The sequence below is a fragment of the Trachurus japonicus genome, chromosome 9 (assembly GCF_045865225.1).
Source record: "Trachurus japonicus isolate A0001 chromosome 9, Traja_1.0".
NCBI classification, from domain to species: Eukaryota; Metazoa; Chordata; class Actinopteri; order Carangiformes; family Carangidae; genus Trachurus; species Trachurus japonicus.
The window spans coordinates 2,451,349-2,478,457 of NC_140915.1; the positions used below are offsets into that span (position 1 = coordinate 2,451,349).

Genomic DNA, 27,109 nt, shown 5'->3' on the forward strand with positions numbered 1-27,109 from the left:
AAGAAGGTTCCAGCAAAGCAGGACTGCCTGAAGTGTATTGGCAAAGAGTCTCCAGCCCTAAGAGCACGGACGTGGAAAGACGTGAAGTATTTTGTCTACAATGAAATTGTTAGAATCAAGCGAAAGCTTAAAATGTGAGCTTTTTTGTTTTTGAACCAAGTTTTTATTGGTATTCATATGTATTTCCACATCTTTTAGTTTATATCTAAATTTTCTTTCTGTGACATACATATGAAAAAGAAAAGTTCAATGTTATTCGTGAAACTGAAAAGTCAGAAAAGCAGTTTATAACATTCCTCTAAATTGCACAGTTCTGATATAGCATAGTTTGCTAATGTTTTACAATGGCAGGTTTAAATATTTGTATACCTTTAACTCCTGCCACTGGGGTATGGTGGGAGGGAGTAGTTTTTCAACTTTGGTCAGTCCCAGAATATGTGTGTGGTGACAATCCCTCCAGCACAAATTTGTTGTGTTACTGTAAAATCTGGAAGTTATGGAGGGGGTTCTAAAATATCTCACTTTCATTTTCCAATTAAATTCTTTCCACATTGGTTATTGGTTATTTTATGTCCCTCTTCACACACATCTCCCCAGCATGTATCTTCAATAATAACATTCATTTCTAACTCTCATTTCCCTTTATATCCAGAGAGCTCGCCGACATCAACAAATTTTAAAAAAAATTTTTGTTTATATATATGTTTTCATTTCCATTAGAGGTCGACCGATAGTGGATTTTTAAAGGCCCATATAATAACGATAGTTTGGAGCAGGAAAAAGCTGATTGCTTCCATGCTTGCTGCAGCACTGCTTGCTTCACGCTAAAGTACAAGAATCATACTATTATAGATCTTGGTGGAGCCATTGTCTTCTGTTTTGGGGCGATAGCTCTGTGTGCTCATTCCAATTTAATTTCCACATCATCTTTGATTGCCAGTTTTGTAAGCAGGGTTTCCACCGAATCAACTGCCTTTTTTTTTTTTTTTTACACACCGCAACATATGGTTCACGTCATAACTTCATATTTTGGCCATTCAAGCTTCCATAGTCCATAGTTCACTTGTTTGTTTGATAGTTCAAAGACTTTTGGTTAAGTAGCCATGGATAGCTACCCCGCCGTCATTGCGGCCATCGCCGGCCATCGCTGGCCAAGTGTGTTCTGTTTCCTCATGATAACAAGATAAATCTTATTTTAAGAAGAAAAGTTTTGTTATCCTGAGAGAGCAATATGCACACATCTTGTCACCTTTGATTTTAGGGAATTTCCATCTGTCATTTGAAGGGTTAAAATCCTGTTTATGATGATGGAGATTATTTTATGATCAAGACTGAATGTGGGAAAAAAAATATAAAAAAAATACACTCATTATATTTTTATTCATATTTATGAATATGTACACAAAATGTATATGAGGGTTTTTTGAGAATGCACTTGTTGGAACTGTGAAAATATGTTCAGGTGTTAGGGTCAGCCTTCATCAGAAAGGCAGAGCAGTAACAGAGTTGTTGAGAGCTGCTGGAGAAGCAGAAGCTGGGGCCTCTGCTAATTAATGGCCCATCAACAGCAGCCAATCAGAGCGCAAGGTGAAAAGTTCAAATCGGTCCTCACTCTGATGGTTAAAAACTTTTTTCCTGAAACTTTGTTTTTCACACAATCTGAACGAATGTATAGTTTGTTGGTTCCCCCTAGTGTTCAGACATATGTTTCCTGTGTTGACATGAGGTCTAGAAATGCCGGTCCTCACTTTGCAGGAAATTCACTCGGTCCTCACTATGCAGCAAGTACAAGAATGTGTGTGTGTGTGTGTGTGTGTGTGTGTGTGTGTGTGTGTGTGTGTGTGTGTGTGTGTCTGTCTCAGGTGTGACTCAGCCACCTGAGTGACCGTCACCTGTCTGCCTGTTGCCAGGCAACATGAGCTCATGTTTCCGTGTGGGAAAGCCACAGCTGGTTGTCGACGTGGTAACGTGGTCAGCTGTTTAACCAGACCAGACCGGTCCAGACCGGTCCAGACCAGACCGGTCCAGACCAGACCGGTCCAGACCAGACCGGTCCGGACCAGACCGGTCCGGTCCAGACCGGTCCAGACCAGACCAGACCAGACCAGACCAGACCAGACCGGTCCAGACCAGACCGGTCCAGACCGGTCCGGGTCCACCTGCTGCTCCGTGTTGAAGCTGCTACAGACTCTTCTCAGTAAAGTGTCAAAAACTAAACATGTGATTGTTGAGTTTCTGGTCCAAACCAGCGGTTCAGCTCAATAAACTACATCACCATGGAGACGTCCATCTCCACTAGCTCAAGTCAAACACATACAACCAACTACTGAGTTTTTTTAATTGGTCTTTTGTAATAATAATATATTATATAATAATAATAATTAATGTAATTAAAAATAGGCTAATAGATTAGATTAGATCAACTTTATTGTCCCCTAAAAGGGGAAATTTGTCTTGGGCAGTAAGCTGTGCGCATAGAGCCGTATAGCAACAATACAATCAGTACAGTGACAGACATCCAAGCAATAGACATAATACGACAGATAATACATTTGTATTAAATTTAAGCCATTAAATAAATAAAGACATGAAATGTTTCATCCTGTGTGTAATGGATCTATATAATAATCTATTAGTTTCATAACATAAATAAATGTTCCATCATATTGTGATGTGTTGATGCTCCTGTATCTGGAACTAACTGAGGATAAACTTTAAATTGTAAAGTGACTCTGTAAACTTTAGTCCTTTAATGTGAACTAGGCCTTTATCTTCTACTGAGCTGGTTTTATCTCTCTGGTATTGATCTGGTTCCTCTGATCTAACCCTCTGACCCAGATGGATTTCATTTTATTATTGACTTCAACTCATCGTCATGATCGTCTTTATTTGTCACTTGTTTTGTCTTTGATCTGCTGCTGCTAATGAGTTCCCTTCAGGACAGAACAACAGAGTCACAACTGGACTGAACTGGATCACACGTCCATATGTCGCCTCCAGCTGGATTAGAGCAGAGACCTAAACCTGGTCCTAGACCTAGACCTTCTTTTTTAGGAATAAATCATGTTTTTCAGAAAACACTTGATCAACTCAACTTGTTGACCCTTGTTGGACCAGGGTGACCTGGTTTTTATGAACGATCCGGATCAGTTTTTAAAGAAACTGGATACTGTGTAGGCTAACACTGTGCTGTGTGTTGTATCACTGGTTGCAGCTATCGTATATATCACTGTTCCTTATGCCGTCACACATCATCCATCTCTGTGTCCGTAGACTCTCTCATTGGCTGACTTTTATTTATAAATCTAGTCTTGGACTTTTGCCGACATATTTGTGTTTACACATGTGTAGAAACCTCGTTCTCTGGACATTATACAGATGTGGGACCCGAGTGAGAACTGAACTGGGCAAAAAGACTCTGGGTGAATTCAAGTCAGTTATAAAGACAGAGAACTGAGCTCAATGGGACTGTGTGTGACTGCGTTGTTTCATCATGTTTTCCTGAAATGTGTGATTGTATTTTATCTGAGTCTTGTGTGATGTGTAACTGAGCTGTTTGTGTGTGTGTGTGTGTGTGTGTGTGTGTGTGTGTGTGTGTGTGTGTGTGTGTGCTGCCATCTGGGCTGTTCAGGTCACTCTTGGAAAAGGCAAGCCAAGGTAATTTTATTAGTATAGCCCGTTTTTACCACCAGTTTGTCTCAAAGGGCTTTACATCCCATCATAACAACATCCTCTGTCCTTAGACCCTCACATCCACTGAGGAAAAACTCCATGGAAAACCCTTTTGAAGAAGAGGTTTTAAATCTCAATGAGGTTAAATAAAGGATATTGATTGATATTGACTGATTGATTGATTGGAGCTGTTAGGTGTGCAGCTATGTGGACTGACCGTGCACGTCTTATCTATCTATCTATCTATCTATCTATCTATCTATCTATCTATCTATCTATCTATCTATCTATCTATCTATCCATCCATCTATCTATCCATCCATCCATGTGGACTGACCGTGCACGTCTTATCTATCTATCTATCTATCTATCTATCTATCTATCTATCTATCTATCTATCTATCTATCTATCTATCTATCTATCTATCTATCTATCTATCCGTCCATCCATCCATCCATCCATGTGGACTGACCGTGCACGTCGTGCGCCAGGCTCCTCCAGGTGCTGGAGTACTGGATGCAGTGTCCGCACCAGGACGAGTAGAACTGGACCAGCCAGGCCGAGGAGGAGTTGGTGACGGCCGGCTGCAGGCTGCTGCTGCTCAGGATCACCAGAGGGTCCGAGTCCGAGTACAGGCGAGACGAGGCGGCCTGAGCCCCGCGGAGGACCGGGAGGAGCAGGAGGACCGGGAGGAGCAGGAGGACCGGGAGGACCTGGAGGATCTGGAGGAGCCACGTCCACGGCTTCATCCTGACGCTCCAGTCAGTCGGTCAGCGGGTCACTGGGTCGAGGCGCAGCCGGGAAGAGGCGCAGGAAGCCGGGGAGACATGAGGCTGACCCCCGCTGCTGCTGCTGCTGCTGTACGGACGGTGGAGACGGTGGAGACCATAGACTGTAGAAAGAAGTGGTGACGAGCTGCAGCCGGAAGTAGAGACGGAGCACTAAGACCACACTTCCGGGACCGGAGGAGGAGTCATCATCATGCTGCGTTCAAGACGACTCGGAGGTCGGAATTCCGTCAACATTTCGACAAAAACTTTGCTTTGGACTATCAAAATGTATGGTTTGGTTTCTTTTCAGTCTCGGCTTCCCAATTAAACCAATATTATATAATCAATTTTATATTACTTTTAGCCAAAGCTCATATTCACAACTGCAAATTTACAAATCAAATAGGCTACTTTGCACTCACCGTTTCAAAAACAAAATCAAACAATACATCAACCTAATTAGTCAATCTGAAAATAAGAAAGCCATAAAGACCATAGCACCATTCTCTCTGTTTCCACGTTTTTGAATAGACCTCTGTTTGCCTAACATCCTTTGTCTTCTCCTGCCTGTCATGATACTATGTAACTGAACCTGTTGACATTATTCCAATTTTATTTGTAACCCCCTCATCCCTCATTTCACAATGTACATCCCAACTAACAATTCTTCAATAAAAAATAAAAATAAAAATAAAAATAAAATTCCCAACTCGGAAATTTCCGACTTCCGACACAAGGGGGCAGTTGTGGGTCTGAGAAGTGAAGTCACTTCTGCGTTCAACAAACTGCAATCCCCTCTTCTTCCTCTGGGGGCTGGTGTCAGAAGGGAGCAACTCTCCATAGACCCCCATGTTAAAATCACCCACTTTACAGCTTAAAAAAACATATTTACAGCCTGGTACATTTCATTTTTTTGGTCTCAACCGATAGTTTCTACCCCCGCACACACTCTGAGGGGGGTGAATTTTTTTTTAAACTCTACCGTTTTACTGTTATTAGGTTTAAAGTTCTGGCCAATTAGGGCGCGGGAACGTTGAGTGACAGGTCTGGAGACCGCTGCTTCGAGGCCAGTGGGCGGGTTCTCAGCCGGCCAACGGCCGCACCGCTCCAAATATGGCAGTAGAATCCAACATGGCGCGGTTCAAACCCCCGTAGTAGCGGCACAAAACAGACTCCCCCAAACCAATGGCTGACTTCACGGTGCTACGTCCATTCTTTATACAGTCTATGCTCTAAAGGCCCCGTGGATGTATTATTTTTGAAAAAATATAGCTTTTAATAAATATTCTACATATTCAACCTTTAATGGCAAAAATGTCATATTCACAAATGCAAATTCATTATTAAAGGGACAACGAGGAGTTTTGGAAAAGCGAAGCGTTTCCACACTTATGAGCCTCCGCACCGTAAAATTCTTTTGACCGGCGCAAGACAGACTCATGTTTTCATTCATCAAGAATTAAAGTCAGAGGTACAAAGAGGATCACATACCGTCGTAGTTCTGACCATAAACGCCGATTCAGCTACGTTATTCTCATGACTCATTGCGAAACTGAAAGTAAAGAAACGCTGGTCGGCTCGCCCAGCATTTCCACCACCACTAATAAGAACAAAATAACGATAGAGACAGAACAATATATTTATCGAAAATGGGACCATTAACAAGTGTGGGTAGCGGAGATTCATCCACATTAACGTGAGACTTTTTTATAACCGATTAGAAACTCCTCGTTGTCCCTTTAAAAAAAACAACCTTAGGCCTATCCTATCCATAAATGTTCAAACAACCAGAAAGCGATTAAGACTGTGAGTATCTGTAAACTCTGTGGAAGATTATTGTTTTATAATGTGAAACAAAGTTCGAAAAAAAAGGGGAAAAAAAGTCACGTCAGTTTGATTTGTTTTCACGTTACCAAGGAAACGCGTCATTCAAACCGGAAACCGTCGCTTTCAGAGTAAAAGACGCGTCTGGTCTGAGGAAGCGGCTTCACTTTCACTCCGCTTACAACTTTTAATTTGAAATCTTTACACTTCCGGTGGTTAGGTTTGGAGTCATGTCGCCATAGTAACGGAGCAGCTCGACCGACCGGAGGACACGACGGACTAAACACAGGTGAGTCTGAGCAGGTGATGTACAGATCCATACTTTTGATTCTTCAGTCATTTGTGGTTATGTATCTAATCATTAACATGGAAAGTTACTAAACTATTCACATCTGGTCTAAATGACACGCGGTTGGTTGGTAGGAACTACTTTTTCTTCCGCCTAAGTGCGTATCGTGTAAGCACAGCGGCATGCAGCTCAGCGGAAAGGAGTCAGGTGTGGAGCTATTTCAGCGCCACAAACAGTGAAGATGAAGTCTGTAATATCTGTGGGAAAATTATGAATAATATTATAAATGGGTCATTATCAAAATACGGTGATTTTCCGAGTCAAAAAAGTTGAAAATTTTAATTCAGTTTTCACAAATTTAATTTAGTGGGAACTATTTATTAGCATGTTGACAATGTTACCAACTATAATGGACAACTAGAATATTTTTCTGTCAGTTTTCTGTCATTGGTGTTACCCATAGACTGTAAAAAGAACCACATGGTAACACCAATGACAAATATCTATAAAAGGCTAATTATACAAAATAGTGTCCAAGCTAGCTCAAAGCCAGCATGAGTCAGCACCTTAAAATCTATAAATTATACTTATTAAACTGTTTTTTTTTCCATAAAAATATTTCATTATAGCGCAAATCAAAGTAACACCAATGACACAAAAAAAGAACCACATTGAAAAATGACATTTTAATGTGAAATATCTTACTTTTTACTCATGAAAGAGACACTCACAATGTATTGTCTTAAATGGCTCTTTTTCTTCTTCTTCTTTCTGACCTTGGGAGTTCTCTTACATATTCTTAACCTTTCAAAATAATGGTCTGTGATACCAGTAACACCAATGACACCAAATCGAAGGACAGGTATTCTTTTAAAAATATTTTTATTATTAAATAGCCAATTTAGATTTAATTTTATTCATATATTAAGCCCAGTGTTTGCCCATTATTGACCACTTTTTCTTTTTTAAAGAAAAAAGAGGAAATATTTTTACACTGTCCAATAGCGTTGAACCATGGCAGTGGGACAAGTGTTTTTTTTAGGTACAAAGGAAATTAAAACTGAATAAAATAAAATAAAACAGTAAATATATAAACTGAAATTATCATCATCATCTAAAATGGTTTTAAATTACATAATTTTGGTTTAATGTGGATGATTTTTTTTAATTTTCAAGAATTTGTGTGTCTGGAAAGTGCAGGGACATGTTTTTCACCGTATTTTGATAATGACCCAAATGCATGAATTAAAAAAAAGATATGTTTGTTTATCATTTTCTTATTTAATTCATGGTTTTATTATTTTACTTATGTTCTTTTTTTAGTGTTTGAAACACTATTTTCGGCTATATTCTAAACGAGGCCACAACCTCAATATAGTTCAGAGTTTAAAATAAATACGTTACTCTGAAGTCTTGCATCTTTAGGAAGCTATGACTTGAAATACAGAACTTTTTATTTTATTTTATTAGATTCACCAGGCACATTAGGTGTATTTGCACAAAGTATCGGTATCAGATCGGTATCGCCGATACCAGCCTGAATTATACTCAGTATCGGATCGGAAAGGAAATTTGTGGTATCGAACATCACGAGTCTGAGTGGCACCTGGGGGTCCAGGTGTGACGTCATCATTACAGCTGCTGACATCTGTATCTACCTCTGCTCTTCATCATCAGCCTTCATCATCATCATCATCATCTTCATCGGTCAGACCGGAAACATGTCGTCACCCAGGCTGGGCGTGGTCAGAGACTCCATGACGACCAATCCGCTGCTCATCAAGGTAAACAAACAAACACACAAACAAACAACAACATTGTCTCACCGTTAAGTTTCTGTCTCGTCCGCTTTTCAAAATAAAAGAAGAGCTCTGCTGAGCTTTTATTGTGAAGCAGCTTCCTGTTGTCACTTTCAATAAAACACACTCAACATTCTTTAATTACGATCAGTGAAATATATGAAATGTAAAACAACAGTTGTTGTTGCTCTAGTTTATTTAGTTTAAATGGATAAAGCTTCATATTTAAAGGGATAGTTCAACATTTAGTCAAACTGGCCCATTGCCATAATCCCTATAGTCATAGCAGTAGGTTCGTTACCTTTAATTGTCGGTGCAAGCTGTTTTTAGAACGGCGGAGCGGAGCCGTGAGCTGCTCAGAGCTACGCTACGGAGGCTCATTATGGGATTTCTTGGTTTCCCTCATCAAACTCATCAAATACACAATCCAACTCCACAACGCTCTGGTGGACAAGTTGTGAGCTGCACATTCACCACGCTATGAGATAATAACACAACGTTACCACACAGAGTTGTTGTAGAGGGAAATACAGAGACTGTTGATGAAAAACTGTCCCTGAAGGCAACGCGCATCAGTGGTTTTGCATGAATTTCCCTCTAAAACAACTCTGTGTGGTAACGTTGTGTTATTATCTCATAGCGTGGTGAATGTGCAGCTCACAACTTGTCCACCAGAGCGTTGTGGAGTTGTTGGATTGTGTATTTGATGAGTTTGATGATGAGGGAAACCAAGAAATCCCATAATGAGCCTCCGTAGCGTAGCTCTGAGCAGCTCACGGCTCTGCTCCGCCGTTCTAAAAACATCTTGCACCTACAATTAAAGGTAACAAACCTACTGCTATGACTATAGGGATTATGGCGATGGGAACAATTTGACTAAATGTTGAACTATCCTTTTAAAAGCAGCCTCCTCTCAACACTGTGATGATGATGATGATGATGATGATGATGATGATGATGATGATGATGATGATGATGATGATGATGATGATGATGAAGATGCCCCCCCCCCCCTCAGGCTCCTCTGGGTCAGTCCGGGTCCAGAGGTTTGTTGGCTGTGGATCCAGATTTCACCTTTGGAACAAGCAGCTCGCTGAGGGACGGGGGCGTGGCCGAGGGTAAGCCCCGCCCACCTGACACACACACACACACACACACACACACACACACACACCTGACACACACACAGCTGACTGTAGTCTGAGTGTGTGTGTGTGTGTGTGTGTGTGTGTGTGAGGTTGAGCAGCAGTCAGCTGTCAGGTTGTGTTAGTGTGAAGGAGACATGCCTCCAGGCAACCATCACTGCTGTCACACACACACACACACACATGCATGCACACACACATCCAGACACACACGCACGCACACTAACACCACAAACACACACAAGTTCCAAAATTGTCATGATGTTATTCTAATATTCTATTCATTCTTAATGCTTCAATGTTATTGTTCATGAATTCAAATGTTATATAATAATATTAGGCTATATGTGGATTGTTTTATCATAAATGATAGTGTTTTGAGGGCATTGTTTAGCTCAGTAGATAGAGCAGGTGTCCATATGTCAAGGCTATAGTCCTTGGCCCCGGTTCGATTCCTCTGGTGGTCCTTTGCTGCATGTCATTCCGTCTCTCTGTCTCTCTACAGCTGCCCTATATATCACTTAAAGGCCTAAAAGCCCAAAACTAAACTTTAAAAAAGAAGAAGAAATGACTGTGTTTTGCTTGAGTGGCTCATTTTAGCTGAACAATGCTCATCTCAAAAATGTTGGACAGCCGATGCTGCCGATACACACACACCTGCTGTGTTGTAAATCTCCCCCCATCACGGATGTAGTGCACTATAACTCTATAGTGTGTTCAACATTTTGTAGTGTTGTTCGAATTCTCCGCGATTAATTTCATCTACTATGTAGCGGACGACAAAACACCCACAATGCACCGCAAAACTGAGTGAACAAGCGATGTAGGCTACACATAGGCTGTCTTCAAAATCATCCACTCATCCACTCCCTCTCCACTACATCATGTATAGACCAGAGCGGCTTTTTTATGCAAGTGAGAATGACTGAAGCATCCTGGGTAATTTAGGGGCAGCGTCCGGCATTTTTAAATTGCACTCAGTGGCTTTTTGTGTTTTGATGGAGCGTAGACTAACTAACAATCAATTTGAATGTTTTATTTTGTGTTTCTTTTGTAGCACTATGTCTCATAATTATTTTGACAGTCTCTTTGAAACCCACCGTTCACGCTATCTTGAAAAACTACAATGAATGAATCTACGGTATGCTCCTTTAGCCTCCCACAGTGGCCAGAAATGTCTGACCCAGACATCTACACGTATCTGGTGGAATCACCGGGAGGTTTTGGCTCAGTGTTGTCTGGAAACAGCCTGTTAATAGACAACTTTTTGTTAGTTAGTTTGTCAAGAAGCCAGTTAGGCTGAACTTTACAATGGAGGGATGCCGGGCGCTGCCCCTAAATTACCCAGGATGCATCAGTCATTCTCATTTGCATAAAAAAGCCGCTCTGGTCTATATGATCTAGTGACTACAGCATGTACACGATGTAGGAACGACGGGAGGAGGATTCAGACACTACACGGTGACTCTTTGGACGTGGTTGCGTGAGCAGATGCTCCAGCTGTTAGCGTGTTAGCGTGTTAGCCTACTGCTGTGACGTAGCAGACGCACCGAGAATCATGTAAACAAACCGGACACATAAAATAAAATAATAAAAACCGACACTTGCGGAACATTAGAGGATGTGATTCTGTGTGGTTGTGTTTCTCTGCAACTAACTGTTGAAATATGAAGTTTGGTTTGGTCGACTACTGTTGTGTGTCCCGACCGTGAGCTGTGGCTATTAGCTTAGCTCGTTAGCTGTGGCTATTAGCTTAGCTGGTTAGCTGGTATTTCCTCCATATTCTACTACAGTTTCTTTATCAGATTGATTTAATGCTGCCTGTTATTGTTGGGATGCTGCTGCCCAACTCCTGCTGCTCAGGCAAACGGAGCCAAGAACACGTCACTTTATTAATTTTAAATATTTTTTTAATGCGAGAAAGTCACAGTTTAGAGTCCTAATCTGTGGTCAGTTTATCCAACTGACGTCTGTTTGGAAGTTTGCTCCGGTTTTGGGAGAAGTGCAGAGCTACTGGGAGTAGCCACCGGGAGCTAACGTTAGCTCGCTGCTCGGCTCATCTCAGAGGCAGCAGCCGGCCGGCTGAGGGGATCGACCGGTCACCCAGACGTCGTCACGCCGGTGGAGAAAGCGAGCAGATTAATTGATGGTCTCATTATTGATTAGTTTGTGTAAATGAAAAGTGAAGCTTCAGGAGGAGCTGGTCAGAGGAGCAGTGCTGACTTGCTGCTGTCTGTATGTGCAGAAATCACCACATTTACATCAATAAATAAATGTTTTACAATTAACTGATCGGTCACATTACATTTAATTTAATCAGAAATAGAACAGAGGAGAATTCGTTGCGACGTGCTTGTGTTTTTCCTCATAGACCGTCTGTGTTTTCATCCATATCCGCGGTGTCGCCGTAAACTAAAAGAAGGGGGAAGTGCGCATGTGTGCGCATGCGCGCGCATGCACAGAACGGATCTGGAACGGATCGTGTTCTGGGTACGGATCAGGCACTGACAGGGAGTCGTTTTTGTGACTCAAATATGGTGGCCTGAACAGCGCCATGTTGGATTTACCGGCCGAGAACCCGTCCACTGGCCTCGAAGCAGCTGTCCAAGGAGCTGCTCGGACCTGTCACTCAACGTTTCCGCGTCCTAATTGGCCAGAGTTTTAACCTAATAACAGTAAAACAGTAGAGTTAAAGAAATCCCCCCCCCTCAGAGTGTGTGTGGGGGTAGAAACTATCGGTTGAGACTGTTGAGGTTGAGGATGTAAAGTGGGTGATTTTAACATGGGGTCGGGTCTATCAACCATAGAGAGCCTAAGCGGAAGCAGGAAGTAACGTCGCCATGGGAACTCAACTCTGAAAAACTCACCATAAATGAACGGGACTGAAAGTTTTATTTCGTGATCCGTTTGAATTGCGCCATGAGAAAAAACTCAGTCCTCTACCTGTTTAAAACATCACGTTTCATGAAGAGAAATCAGCAGTTTATCATAAAACGGCAACAGAAGAATATATTTAGTGTAAAGACGCTCTACGGACTACAGATCTGTGTCCCACAGAAAATACGTCACCAACTGACACGGGAAAGGGCGGCATGTGGTCGCCATGGTGACGTCACCTACGGGACTTGTAGTCTTTCTGGTTACGGACTCTTCTGAATTTTATTCTACAATAGTTTTACAACAAACGGCTGATTTCTCTTCATGAAACGTGATGTTTTAAACAGGTAGAGGACAGATTTTTTTCTCATGGCTCAATTCAAACGGATCACGAAATAAAACTTTCAGTCCCGTTCATTTGAATGGCGAGTTTTTCAGAGTTGAGTTCCCATGGTGACCGTTACTTCCTGCTTCCGCTTAGGCTCTCTATGCTGCTTTCTGACACCAGCCCCCAGAGGAAGCCGAGGCAAAGACGGTTTATAAACCAAGACCTTTCATGACGAGTCAGCTTCCTGTATGATGTCACTAGGCTTCTGCACGGCCACGCCCCTTTAGAGAGACCAGAGGCAGCTTGGAGTGTATTGATTCCTATGGGACAATTTAATGTGAACACAGATTATGGTCTGTCCTTTCTCCCCACGGTCACTGAAGCAAATGTTGGACTCATTTTTCACAAGCCACATCTCTTCTGAACAGTTTGACACCAAAATGGTAATTTTCAGACGGAGAGATCCGGAGAAAATCCACTTTGTTCCAGACCTGTCTCTGTCTCTACGACACACTCTCGCGAGATTTGGCACAGATCTCCATGGCAACGTCAAACAAACGGCCGCGAACTCCCGTGAAAATGATTTAAATTATTTTTGTCATGCTAAATATGACTGTTAGTAGTGTAAATATTTAATGTTATCATAAGAAAATATAAATATCTCACTTTCATCTACCTACAAATTGTATAAATCCACACACACGATCACAGACGAGGTGGTGACGGTTGGCCACGCCCACTTAGAGAGACAGGAAGTGTATACCATTTCATATCATTGGAGCAGCCTCTCATGGAGTATCTTTCCATTTATTGAATATCTTTGGCCGAGGGGATTGCAGCTTCACTTCTCAGACCCACAACTGCCCCCTTGTGTGTGAGCGGGCAGCAGTGGTGCATGCTGGGAGCTGTAGTCTCAGTCTCTCTGGTCTGGTGCATGCTGGGAGCTGTAGTCTCTGTCTCTCTGGTCAGGTGCATTCTGGGAGCTGTAGTCTCTGTGGTCAGGTGCATGCTGGGAGCTGTAGTCTCTCTGGTCTGGTGCATGCTGGGAGCTGTAGTCTCTGTCTCTCTGGTCAGGTGCATGCTGGGAGCTGTAGTCTCTGTCTCTCTGGTCAGGTGCATGCTGGGAGCTGTAGTCTCTATCTCTCTCTATCTCTCTGTAGTTCTGTCCAGCTGGGCGGTCCAGTCCAGTCGCGGCTGCTCGGCGCCGCGGCGACCGGCTCCTCCTGACTTCCTGTCCCTGAACCGGAACGCCGTGCGGAGCGGCCTGGTGACGGCCAAGGAGCTGAGTCGCTACCGGGCCCAAGGGGGCGGGGCCAGGACCAGACCCCTCCCCCCCGCCCCCGCCGGGCCGCAGGGGGGAGGGGCTTCACGCCGCCCGGCCGTGCCCGACATCGTCTTTGGAGTCACCAGAAGGTCGGTTCCTCCTCTTCCTCTTCTTTCTCCTCCTCCCTCTTTTCCTTCCTCCTCCTGCTCTCTCCTCCTCCCCTCTCTTTTCTTCTTCCTCCTCCTCCTTCCTCCTCCTCTTCCTCCTTCTCCTCCCTCTTTTCCTTCCTCCTCCTCTTCCTCCTCCTCTCTCTTTTCCTTCCTCCTCTTCTTCCTCCTCTCTCTTTTCCTTCCTCCTCTTCTTCCTCCTCCTCCCTCTTTTCCTTCTTCCTCCTCTTCCTCCTCCCTCTTTTCCTTCTTCCTCCTCTTCCTCCTCCTCCCTCTTTTCCTTCTTCCTCCTCTTCCTCCTCCTCCCTCTTTTCCTTCCTCCTCCTCTTCCTCCTCCTCTTCCTCCTCCTCCCTCTTTTCCTTCTTCCTCCTCTTCCTCCTCCTTCCTCTTTTCCTTCCTCCTCCTCTTCCTCCTCCTCTCTCTTTTCCTTCCTCCTCTTCTTCCTCCTCCTCCCTCTTCTCCTTCCTCCTTCCTCCTCCTCTCTCTTTTCCTTCCTCCTTCTCCACTCTCCTCCTCCCCTCTTTCTCCTTCTCCCTCTTTTCCTTCCTTCTCTTCTCCTTCCTCCTCCTCCCTCTTTTCCTTCCTCCTCTTCTTCCTCCTTCTCCCTCTTTTCCTTCCTCCTCTTCCTCCTCCTCCTCCCTCTTCTTCCTCTTCCTCTTCTTCCTCCTCCCTCTTTTCCTTTCTCCTCCTCTTCCTCGTTTCCTTCCTCCTCCTCCTTCCTCTTTTCCTTCCTCCTCTTCTTCCCCTTCCTCCTCCTTCTCCTCCCTCTTTTCCTTTCTCCTCCTCTTACTCGTTTCCTTCCTCCTCCTCCTCCTCCCTCTTTTCCTTCCTCCTCTTCCTCCTCCTCCTCCTTCTCCTCCCTCTTTTCCTTCCTCCTCTTCTTCCCCTTCCTCCTCCTTCTCCTCTCTCTTTTCCTTTCTCCTCCTCTTAACTCGTTTCCTTCCTCCTTCTCCTCCCTCTTTTCCTTCCTCCTCTTCCTCCTTCTCCCTCTTTTCCTTCCTCCTCTCTCTTCCCCTTCCTCCTCTTCTTCCTCCTCTTATTGATGATTGATGGGTGATGGCTGTGACTGTCCCCTGATTGGTCGGTTGGCTGTGTCCTCCAGGCCGTCGTCTCCTCTGTGCGACCTGCTGTCCCACCAGTACGGCCAGCGCTGGGTGCAGCAGCAGCTCAGCAGGAATCGAACCTGCGATCACAGGGAGCAGCAGAGGGCCGGAGCGGGATGTGTCCCTGACACCAGGACCAGTCTGCTGAGGAGGAGCAGAGCTCTGCCACACACACCTGCTGCAGCGCACACACACACACACGGAGCGCTGCCGCCACGCACACAGGTACACACACACACACACACACACACACACACACACACACACACACACACACACACACACACACACACACAGGTACACACACACACACACACACACACACACACACACAGGTACACACACACACACACACACACACACACACACACACACACACACACACACACACACACACACACACACACACACACACACACACACACACACACACACAGGTACACACACACACACACACACACACACACACACACACACAGGTACACACACACACACACACACACACATACACATACACACACACACACACACACACACACACACACACACACACACACACACAGGTACACACACAGGTACACACACACAGGTACACACACACACACACACACACACACACACACAGGTACACACACACACACACACACACACACACACACACACACACACACACACACACACACACACACACACACAGGTACACACACAGGTACACACACACAGGTACACACACACACAGGTACACACACACACACACACACACAGGTACACACACACACACACACACACACACACACACACACACACACACACACACACACACACACACACACACACACACAGGTACACACACAGGTACACACACACAGGTACACACACACACACACACACACACACACACACAGGTACACACACACACACACACACACACACACACACACACACACACACACACACACACACACACACACACACACACAGGTACACACACAGGTACACACACACAGGTACACACACACACACACACACACACACACACACACACACACACACACACAGGTACACACACAGGTACACACACACACACACACACACACACACAGGTTGTTAATGGCTCTATTTTCGATAAATATATCGTTTTGTCGGTCAAAGAATTTCACGGTGCGGAGGCTCATAAATGTAGTGTGGAAACACTTCACTTTAACTGCTGCAGCAGGAGGCTGCTTGTCTGTTCCTCTGAGCTCCTCTGCATGGATCTGTATGGGCTCCTACTCCTACAGGCCGGTACCGAGAATTAACGCGCCGGGCCTGGGTGTCGGACCACATCTGTCAGGGTCCGCGGTCCCATGAAAACCATTAAACACCGGACATATTCATGATTTCATTAAAAAAAAAAAAAAACGGACGTGTCCGGGCAAAAGAGGACGTTTGTCCACCTGCCTGATAATGTTGTTAAAGTTATAACGTCGGCTTTTAACCGCTAGCTGCGGCTAACGGCTAATAATAAGACAGTAGTGAAGAGGGAGAGGGTGTGTAAGTTAGTGACCTGCCCGCTGCTGTGTGCGTGTGTGAAGGGAGGGGGAGAGAGAGTGGCGGGGGGGGGGGCTTTTAACAGGGCTTTCAGTTGTGCTGGGTCGTTTGCTGGCAGTAACAGTAGGCCTAATCTGGATCCACCGTGGTTCAGAGCGATTGATATAACAGGGAGTGTCGCCACTCTGTTACTATATCAGTCGCTCTGCCGCGGTTGCCCTCTTCATGTCTCCATTCCATTGATCCATTCGAAGGCAGTCGTGGACGCGCTGACGTCAGGTCCGCCGGCCAGCGCGCGAAATTCACCCCCTGAATTGCAGCGCATTTTGCAGCACAGACCCCGTTCAGGGCAATGGAGAGATACGCGGATGGGCTCGTTCTTTTTGGTTTTGAACGCTTCCTCACCCATTATTATTTAAAAAACGTAAAACGCATGGGTATTTTCTCACGAATCCTGCCCTATGATCCTTTAAACTATAGTTATGGTACACGGCTACGCTTGCATTGTGGGATACAGTACGCAATGTAGACTGGTCAGATACTGGAGAGATTTCCAGAATCAGTACGACATCCGGGAATTTTTCGCATACTGCAGATTTAGCTTTTGTTTGCATACTGCATACTACATACTTTATACTACATACTGCATTTTGGCCAAATCAGTACGTACTAGCAGTATAGTATGTGGTTTTGAATACAGCTGTAGTCTCTGTCTCTGTGGTAAACACCTTCCATCATCTCCCTCTACTGTGTTTTCCTCCTCCTCCTCCTCAGGTTCCTCCCTCTCTGGACACCTTCAGGGACCAGGAGGCGCGTGCCGGTGCGTTCAGGGCCCTTCAGTCCGTCAGAGCGTCGAGAGTCAAGAGTCTGGACTGAGCCTTCGTCTGATAATAAAAACATGAAAACAAGAGCTCAGTGTGTGTGTGTGTGTGTGTGTGTGTGTGTGTGTGTGTGTGTGTGTGTGTGTGTGTATGTGTGTGTGTGTGTTGTACAATACTAATCATGATATTGTCCCAGATATGATTAGAATTAGTTTCCTTTCTTCTTTTCCAAGACCAGTAGTTTTCCTGATACCTTCTGGTTGACAGGTTTCCTCAGAACTGTCAGACAGTCGTCAGACCGTTCTGAGGAAGGAGGAAGAAAAAAAACTACTTCTGTCTTGGAAAAGAAAAAAGGACCAAACTAATGACTTCATACGGACATAATGAACTTCCATAGTAACCTATATGATTAGAATTAGAATGAGAAAACGTTATTGTCCAGCCAAGGCAGGAAACTCATCTACGGTCTCACTTACATAAGAAAAACACAAAGACTCACATGAGACAAAACACATCAACAATGATCACATAATAAAATACTACGTACAGGTGCAAATACATCTGCACTTCAAGATCTTTACTTTACTGTGTGTTGGTGATTATAGAAACGGCACTAGGAGGCATGAAGGAGAGGACCTTGTAGATCTTTATATGATACGATAAAATCACTGTTATCACCAGATCAATGTTTAAAATCACATTTTTACAACTAAAATAATGAATAAACAGAAGAAAAAAACACTGCTGAATAAATAGATGACTGAAACAACACACACACACACAGGAGGAGGGAGAGGAGGAGGAGAAGAGAGGGGAGGAGAAGAGAGGGAGAGGAGGATGAGGAGAAGAGGGGAGGAGGAGGAAGAGGAGGAGAAGAAGAGAGGGAGAGGAAGAGGGGAGGAGGAAGAGAAGAGAGGGGGAGGAGAAGAGAGAGGGAGAGGAGGAAGAGGAGCAGGAAGAAAGAGGGAGAGGAGGAGAAGGAGAGAGGAGGAGGAGAGAGGAAGAAGAGAGGAGGGGGAGGAGAAAGAGAAGAGGGTAGGAGGAGGAGAAGAGAGGGGAGGAGAAGAGAGGAAGAGGGGAGGAGGAGGAGGAAGAGAAGGGAGGACGAGAAGAAGAGAGGAGGATGAGGAGAAGAGAGGAAAAGGAGGGAGAGGAGGGGAAGAAGAGAGGGGGAGAGGAGGATGAGGAGAAGAGAGGAAGAGAGGAGAAGAAGAGAGGGGAGGAGGAGGAGAGAGGAATAGGAGGAGAGAGTTTAACAAATCTTTACATCTCTCTTTCCCCTCCTCCCTCTCTCTTTCTCTCTCTCTCTCTCTCCGTGGTGCTGAAATCAGCTGCTGATCAACTGATTCATTTTCCATCCGGATCAATAATCACCTGGAGGACTGTCCTTACTTTTACTTTCCTCCTCTACTTGCTCCTTTACTCCTCTCCTGTCTCTACTCTACTTCTCCTCTGTCTCTCCTCTCCTCTGTCTCTCCTCTACTCCTGTGATGTCTCTAACCCTCTGACTGGACAGAGATGGAGGTTTGTTCCTCCAGCTGCTCCAGGTTCAGGACCGACTCTCTGCTCTCCCTGAGGCCGACCGAGGCGCTCCTCTCCCGGGCAGCGGACCCTCCGGAGCTCTGCCCGGTAGACAGCGGCAGCTCGGCGCTCCTCTCCCCGCGCAGAGAGCCTCTTCTCCGGCTGCAGTCTCCTCTGCTGGCCGCTCGGCTGCGGCGGCTCCAGCCCCGCACCTCCTCCTCCTCCTTCCTGATCCGGGACATCTTATCGGACTGTCGGCCTGAGTCTGACCCAGAACCAGAACCAGGACCAGGACCAGGACCAGGACTAGGACTAGGACCAGGACTAGGACTCTCTGACCCGGGTCAAGGACTCTCTGACCCGGGTCAGGCTGAGCAGGATGGAGATTATCAGGACAGAAGTGTGAGCAGCTCCGACGGCGAGTGCAGAGGTAGGAGACTGGAGTAAACTAAACTAAACTAAAACTAAAACTAAAACTAAACTAAACTAAAACTTTTTTTTATTTTTTATGTTTGTATGGGTTTATTTTACCCAGGGCAGTCTCTCAAGGTACAGTAACCTATTATATCGAGCTATGAAGGAGTGGAATGACCTTCCGAATGATGTTATACAACAAAGAAACATGGTTAGTTTTAAAATGAAACTAAGAGATTATTATTTTGATCGCAATTGTGACCATTAGTAGCCTATATCTGTATATTTGTAAATTGGGTCCTGGTATCCTTGTTGTGTAGTGATTCAATAGGAGCGGGTAATGTCTGTTAAGTGTTTGTCTTGGATGTTTTGTTTTGTTTTGTATGCCTATGTGTATGTATTAAGTATGTGTTTTCTGTATGTATTTTAGTTTTGATGTATTAATGTGTTGTGTGTTAATGGTTTGTATTTGTCATTTATTCTGATGAAAAGACCCCAGGAAGAAGAACAGCTGCTGCTGCTGCTGCTGCTGCTGCTGCTGCTGCTGTGTGGCTAAAGCTACTGGAGATCTAAATAAACTAAACTAAATATAGGCTACAGATATTGGTGTTTATGTATTTATGTGTATATGTGTGCATGTGATGGTAAATGTATATACTGTATGTATCTATACTGCATGGCTACATAACAAAGCTGGGTCTGGACTAAACATGAAAACCACTTTTGACAGGGGTTTTACAAACATTTTAACCCCTTCCTGACCAGTTGTTTTAGCTGCAAAAACACATGATTTCTCACTAAACTATGTTTTTATTTCATTATTTAATATTCCTGTCTATGTTCTGAAGGTTTTTACTGAGGGGATTGTTGATTTTATTCCAAAAAAACATGGCAAAATTGGATTTTTTTTTATGGCTGCTGACAGTATTTTCCTCATTTACAGAGTGATAAAAAGAGATATCCAAAATCCTCCTCTGTAAAAACTAAAGACTCTAATGTGTTAACAAAATAAAACAAAGTGGCTTTATCCATTGTTCAGATTTCAGTTCTGGAAATGAATGCAAATTAGCGCATATTTCATTAGATATTGCCCATTTACATTTAAACATAAAATTTGACAAAACTTGTAATACAAGAAATATTTGTCTTAATGTGAGTGATAAACTTGGGACGTTACGGTGATTTCTGTTAGTGACATTTTTTATTTTTTTTTACCTTAAAATACATTAAATGGGGTCAGCTGATTGATTATTGATCAGAAAACCTCTGGATCTCTGGATCAGATTCAGTTCATCTTCATCAGACGGTTTAACCCTCCTGTCGTCCTTCAATCTGTTCCCTTCCTCCATCCTTCCTTCTTTCCACAATCCTTTCCCCCTTCCTTCCTTCCTTCCTTCCTTCCTTCCTTCCTTCCTTCCTTCCTTCCTTCTTTCCCTTCTTCCTTCCTTGAACAAATCTGTTCCCTCCTTCCATCTTTCCCTTCCTTCGTTCCCTCTTTCTTCCTTCTTCCTTCCTTGAACGGTTCTGTTCCCTCCCTCCACTTTTCTTTCCTCCCCTTTTCCCTTCCTTCTTTCCACAATCCTTTTCTCCTTCCTTCCTTCCTTCCTTCCTTCCTTCCTTCCCATCATCCTTACTTCGTCCTTCCTTTTTGACCCAATTGACCCAATCTCCCTCCTTCTATCTTTCCTTCCTTCTCTCCTCCCATCTCATCTTCCCCTTCATCCTTCCTTCCTTCCTTCCTTCCTTCCTTCCTCTTCCTTCCTTGAACGGATCTGTTCCCTCCCTCCACTTTTCTTTCCTTCCTTTTTCCCTTCCACAATCCTTTTTCCCTCCCTTCCTTCTTTCCTTCCTTCCTCTTCCTTCCTTCCTTCCTCTTCCTTCCTTCCTTCCTTCCTTCTTCTTCCTTCCTTGAACGAATCTGTTCCCTCCCTCCACTTTTCTTTCCTCCCTTCTTTCCGCAATCCTTTCCTTCTTTCCTTCGTTCCTTCCTTCCTTCTTTCCTTCCTTCCTTGAATGGATCTGTTCCCTCCCTCCACTTTTCTTTCTTTCCTCCCTTCTTTCCGCAATCCTTTCCTTCTTTCCTTCCTTCCTTGAATGGATCTGTTCCCTCCCTCCACTTTTCTTTCTTTCCCTTTTCCCTTCCTTCTTTCCACAACCCTTTTCCCCCTCCTTTCCTTCCTTCCTTCCCTTCATCCTTACTTCTTCCTTCCTTTTTGACCCAATTGACCCAATCTGTTCCCTCCCTCCTTCTATCTTTCCTTCCTTCTCTCCTCCCATCTTCCCCTTCATCCTTCCTTCCTTTCTTCCTTCTTCTTCGTTCCTTGAATGGATCTGTTCCCTCCCTCCACTTTTCTACCCTTCCTTCTTTCCACAACCCTTTTTCCCTCCCTCCCTTCCTTCGTTCCTTCCTTCCTTCTTTCCTTCCTTCCTTGAATGGATCTGTTCCCTCCCTCCACTTTTCTTTCTTTCCCTTTTCCCTTCCTTCTTTCCACAACCCTTTTCCCCCTCCTTTCCTTCCTTCCTTCCCTTCATCCTTACTTCTTCCTTCCTTTTTGACCCAATTGACCCAATCTGTTCCCTCCCTCCTTCTATCTTTCCTTCCTTCTCTCCTCCCATCTTCCCCTTCATCCTTCCTTCCTTTCTTCCTTCTTCTTCCTTCCTTGAATGGATCTGTTCCCTCCCTCCACTTTTCTACCCTTCCTTCTTTCCACAATCCTTTTTCCCTCCCTCCCTTCCTTCTTTCCTTCTTTCTTTCTTCCTTCTTCTTCCTTCCTTGAACGGATCTGTTCCCTCCCTCCACTTTTCTTCCCTTCCTTCTTTCCACAATCCATTTCCCTCCTTTCCTTCCTTCCTTCCTTCCTTCCTTTTTGACCCAATCTGTTCCCTCCCTCCTTCTATCTTTCCTTCCTTTTTCCCTTCCTTCTCTCCTCCCATCTTCCCCTTCATCCTTCCTTCCTTCCTTTCCTTCCTTGCCCCAGGAGGACAACAGGAGGTTTTAATTAAGCTTCAGTTTAATTAGAACAAATGATCTGAACGATGACGATGACGATGATGATGATGATGATGATGAAGACTGTCTGAAGCTCAGAGGTGACAGAGTATTCGCCGCTGCTGCAGCCAATAGAAGCTCTGGAACGAGCTGCCCTTTAATGTTCGACTGGCTTCCTCACTTCCTGTTTTTAAATCTCTTTTAAAAACACATTCTTACTCCCTTGCTTTAAACTCACCTTAATTTTATTTTTTTTTATCTGTCACCCCCTATCCACCACTTTATTTTCCCATGATCCATTGTGTCACACCACAACGGAAGTCGGTTTTCAACCCCGTAGTAGCATTCTAGCGAGCGGCTAACTGGTAGCGTTAGCCACCGGTGTAGGCACCAAATGTGGGGGCTCCGGGCTGCCAAAACCACCCTGACTAATCTGATGTTTGTTAAGTCTATAAAACTAATTACGAACAAACACCACCACTTCTGTGTGCACGTTTTTGTAATTAGTCATGGTTATCGTAGCCGTTAGCTTAGCTGCCGCTGACAGCTAACAGCAGCAGCTAAGCTAACAGCAGGACGTCAGCTGTTAAAACCCTCCCGTTGTGGGACACGACATGAAACTACTCCAGTTAGCTCAGTCAGACACTGCTAACGGCTAACGGTTAGCCCAGCTAACGTTAATCTAAAATGTAATGAATGGAGTGTCATGGCGACACCCAGCGTCGTTCTCCGGGAAGTGAGCCGGTCTGTTCGTTTGTTTTTAAAGTGACTTTGTGTTTATGTCTTTTACCTTTAATCTTTTATGTCCCAATGTGAAGCACTTTGGCTTCCCCTGTGGTTTTCTAAATGTGCTATATAAATAAAGTTGATTGATTGATTGATGTCATGTCCACCTGTGAACCACCAGGTGTGGGCGTGGCCTCTCTGGGGGGCGGGGCCTCTCCCTCTCTGCGGCTGAAGAAGCCCCGTAAAGCCCGGACGGCGTTCAGCGAGCAGCAGCTGTCAGAGCTGGAGAGAAGCTTCCACAAGCACAAGTACCTGAGTGTCCAGGACCGCATGAGGCTGGCTGCAGCGCTGGGGCTGAGCGACACGCAGGTCAAGACCTGGTACCAGAACCGCAGGTAATATACACACATATATATACACACATATATACACATATATACACACATATACACACATATATACACATATATACACACATGCAGGCACATGCACAGAGCTGGACAGAGTACTCGACCCCAGTACTTGAGTAAGAGTACAAATACTACTGGTCAAAATTTACTCCGTTACAAGTAAAAGTAGCTCAGTCGACATGTTACTCGAGTAAGAGTAAAAAAGTACTTGCTTTTAAAGGTAGTACTTAAGTATCCAAAAGTAGGCTACATGCTTTTAAATGTACTTTAAAGGGACAACCAGGAGTTTCTATTTGGTTATTTAAAAAGTCTGATATTAATGTGGATGAATCTCCGTTACCACTTGTTAATGGTCCATTTTAGATAAATCTATGGTTTTGTCTCTATGGTTATTTTGTTATTATTAGTGGTGGTGGAAATGCTGGGCGAGCCGACCAGCGTTTCTTTACTTTCGGTTTCGTGGCGAGTCATGAGAATAACGCCGCCGTATGAATCTCCGTTTATGGTGGGAACTACGACGGTATGTGATCGTCTTCCAACCTCTGACTTTAATTCTTGATGAATGAAAACATGAGTCTGTCTTGCGCCGGTCAAAGAATTTCACGGTGCGGAGGCTCATAAATGTAGTGTGGAAACACTTCACTTTTACAAAACTCCTCGTTGTCCCTTTAAGTAAAAGTAAGAGTCAGAGTAAATGTCTTATTGTTCACATCAATGAATGACTCTAATAGTTTGTAAATGAATGTAAGGAGCTTTTAACTCTTGTTAGTGAGAATGAACTCTTTGCTGCTCAGCTGCACTGATGTGCTGCTTTTAGGGGTTAGGGTTTCCTTCACAGACAAACACAGCTGGTGTCCAATAGGATTTTAGAAAAAGACCTGAAAGTAACCAGTACTTTTCAGCCTTCCTACTAATTAACTCCAGTACAAGTACTAATATTTGTCTTGGAAATGTATTCAAGTAAGAGTAATAAGTTCCAAAGAAATCTAATACTCAAGTAAATTTACTCTGTTACTGTCCACGCACGCACACTGATAAATAATTGACAGTGTGTTGTCAATAATTGAGGAGTGTGTTTTTGTGATTAAGGATCAATAATTGATGCAGAAACAAATCTGGAGCTTTTAGTGAGTTCAGGCTGTTTGTTTATTTATTGATTTATTTTTATTGGTTCACTCAGAACTCTGCGCTGTGATTGGCCGGAAGGGTTTGACCTTTGACCTTTAGACAGATTCTATTAATATAATATAGTTTGTAAAGAACAAAGTGAGACAGGAAGTGATGAGGTGTCAGCTGTTCATGGTCACTTCCTGTTTCCTCTCCTGGTCACTTCCTGTTTCCTCACCTGGTCACTTCCTGTTTCCTCACCTGGTCACTTCCTGTTTCCTCTCGTGGTCACTTCCTGTTTCCTCTGGTGGTCACTTCCTGTTTCCTCTCGTCTGTTTCCCTCTCAGGACCAAGTGGAAGCGCCAGTCGTCCGTCGGTCTGGAGCTGTTGGCCGAAGCCGGACGGATGTTCCTGCCCCCTCACTACCTGTACCCAGCTGCCCCGCCCACTCTGGACCTCTACCTGTACACAGGCCACGCCCACCAGCACACAGGCCACGCCCACCTGATGCCCCGCCTCCTCACCCACCCCGAGCCACAGGTGCGCTGACACGGCGCCCGGGGGAAACGTGACATTAAAGGGATAGTATCATTTTTTTAAAGTGGGGTTGTATGATCTACAAATAGCCCCTAAGTACTTTAATTGCAGTAGAAGACTCTCTGCACTCCTCCCGTTAGCAACGCCAGCCCATAATAGCCCTGCCCAGAGATTTACAACATACAGTGTTGTGAACAGACCCAAAGAAACGGCCTATTTTCACGGCCTAAAAGAGGTTTTACCTGAAAAAAATACACAGTTCCATTGTTCGCTATAATATAATTTTTTCCAGCCCCTCAAAGTGCAGGAAAAACACAGTTTTTATTTGGACCGAACCAACTCACGTATCCCTCCGCCCAGGGTTAGCGCCCGCCGATCAGCAGTTGGTTAGGTCCAAATAAAAACTGTGTTTTTCCTGCACTTTGAAGGGCTGGAAAAAATTATATTATAGCGAACAATGGAACTGTGTATTTTTTTTCAGGTAAAACCTCTTTTAGGCCGTGAAAATAGGCCGTTTCTTTGGGTCTGTTCACAACACTGTATGTTGTAAATCTGTGGGCAGGGCTATTATGGGCTGGCGTTGCTAACGGGAGGAGTGCAGAGAGTCTTCTACTGCAATTAAAGTACTTAGGGGCTATTTGGAGATCAGACAACCACACTTTAAAAAAATGATACTATCCCTTTAAGAAAAGTTGGTAACACTTTACTAGAATAGGTATTCATAACCATGACAACAGCTGTCATAACCATCAATGAATACTTCTGACAGCTGTGGTTAAGTGTCATTCAGTAAGTTAAGTCACTTTTGATGCAAAGTTGACATTGTTTGAGATGTTTTTGTTCTGACAACTTGACTTTGACTTTTCATACTACATTTACCATGAGCCTCCGCACCGTGAAATTCTTTGACCGGGTCAAGACAGACTCATGTTTTCATTCATCAAGAATTAAAGTCAGAGGTTGGAAGACGATCACATACCGTCGTAGTTCCCACCATAAACGGAGATTCATACGGCGGCGTTATTCTCATGACTCGCCACGAAACCGAAAGTAAAGAAACGCTGGTCGGCTCGCCCAGCATTTCCACCACCACTAATAATAACAAAATAACCATAGAGACAAAACCATAGATTTATCTACAATGGACCATTAACAAGTGGTAACGGAGATTCATCCACATTAATATCAGACTTTTTTATAACCAAATAGAAACTCCTTGTTGTCCCTTTAAAGTTTGTCCATTAGGTCTGCTATGACAGTTTAAATTGTCTTTATGTCAAGTTGTCAGAACAAAAACATCTCAAACAATGTCAACTTTGCATCAAAAGTGACATAACTTACCGAATGACACTTAACCACAGCTGTCAGAAGTATTCATTGATGGTTATGACAGTGTTATGTCATGGTTATGAATCTTATGAATACATGAATACCTATTCAGGTAAAGTAGTTACCTACCGAAAGGTTTTTATTGGCCGATGACGTGGAGATCCTGGACCTGGACTGAGCTCTGATTGGTGGAGCAGCTGTGACATCACAGGACTCTTTGATAAGGAACTCGTCTGTGAAGTCGTTTGGTTTCAGTTTTTACTTTTTCAATAAATAAATAAAAATAAAGAAACTTGGTGTTGTTTCTCTGATCCAGATCTACTAGTACACACCTGAGACAAACCGGTCCAGTCCAAACCGGTCCAGTCCAAACCGGTCCAGTCCAACTCTCTAATAGAACAGAAACACGTCATCAGCTGCTCCTAAACTTTCTGTCCAATCACTGAATGCCTCAGTTTCCTCCTCGGCCAATCAGAAGACAGGAC

General features: G+C 44.1%; 3 protein-coding genes across 3 annotated transcripts in view; 2 read left to right on the forward strand and 1 right to left on the reverse strand.

Annotated features, from left to right (window-relative positions):
- Nucleotides 1–4,422, reverse strand: part of LOC146980510 (sulfhydryl oxidase 2-like) — a 33,480-nt gene extending 29,058 nt beyond the window's left edge. The window contains exon 1 of the mRNA XM_085787976.1: nt 4,146–4,422. Within this exon, the coding sequence (XP_085644102.1) occupies nt 4,146–4,422 (277 nt within the window). The remainder of the gene's footprint in view (nt 1–4,145) is intronic.
- A 2,033-nt stretch (nt 4,423–6,455) lies between these two features.
- Nucleotides 6,456–17,674, forward strand: LOC146980511 (cilia- and flagella-associated protein 77-like). Its single transcript, XM_085785709.1, has 6 exons — nt 6,456–6,556; nt 8,234–8,340; nt 9,374–9,473; nt 13,866–14,118; nt 15,240–15,465; nt 17,545–17,674. Exons 2-6 carry the CDS (start codon nt 8,278–8,280, stop codon nt 17,644–17,646), a joined length of 744 nt encoding a protein of 247 aa, XP_085641835.1. The 5' UTR covers nt 6,456–6,556; nt 8,234–8,277; the 3' UTR covers nt 17,647–17,674.
- Nucleotides 17,675–19,109: 1,435 nt separating this feature from the next.
- On the forward strand, nt 19,110–25,318 carry LOC146980512 (barH-like 1 homeobox protein). The gene is made up of 3 exons (XM_085787977.1): nt 19,110–19,542; nt 23,423–23,636; nt 25,106–25,318. The coding sequence occupies exons 1-3, from the start codon at nt 19,110–19,112 to the stop codon at nt 25,305–25,307; spliced, it is 849 nt and encodes a 282-aa protein (XP_085644103.1). The 3' UTR covers nt 25,308–25,318.
- Nucleotides 25,319–27,109: the final 1,791 nt, after the last annotated feature.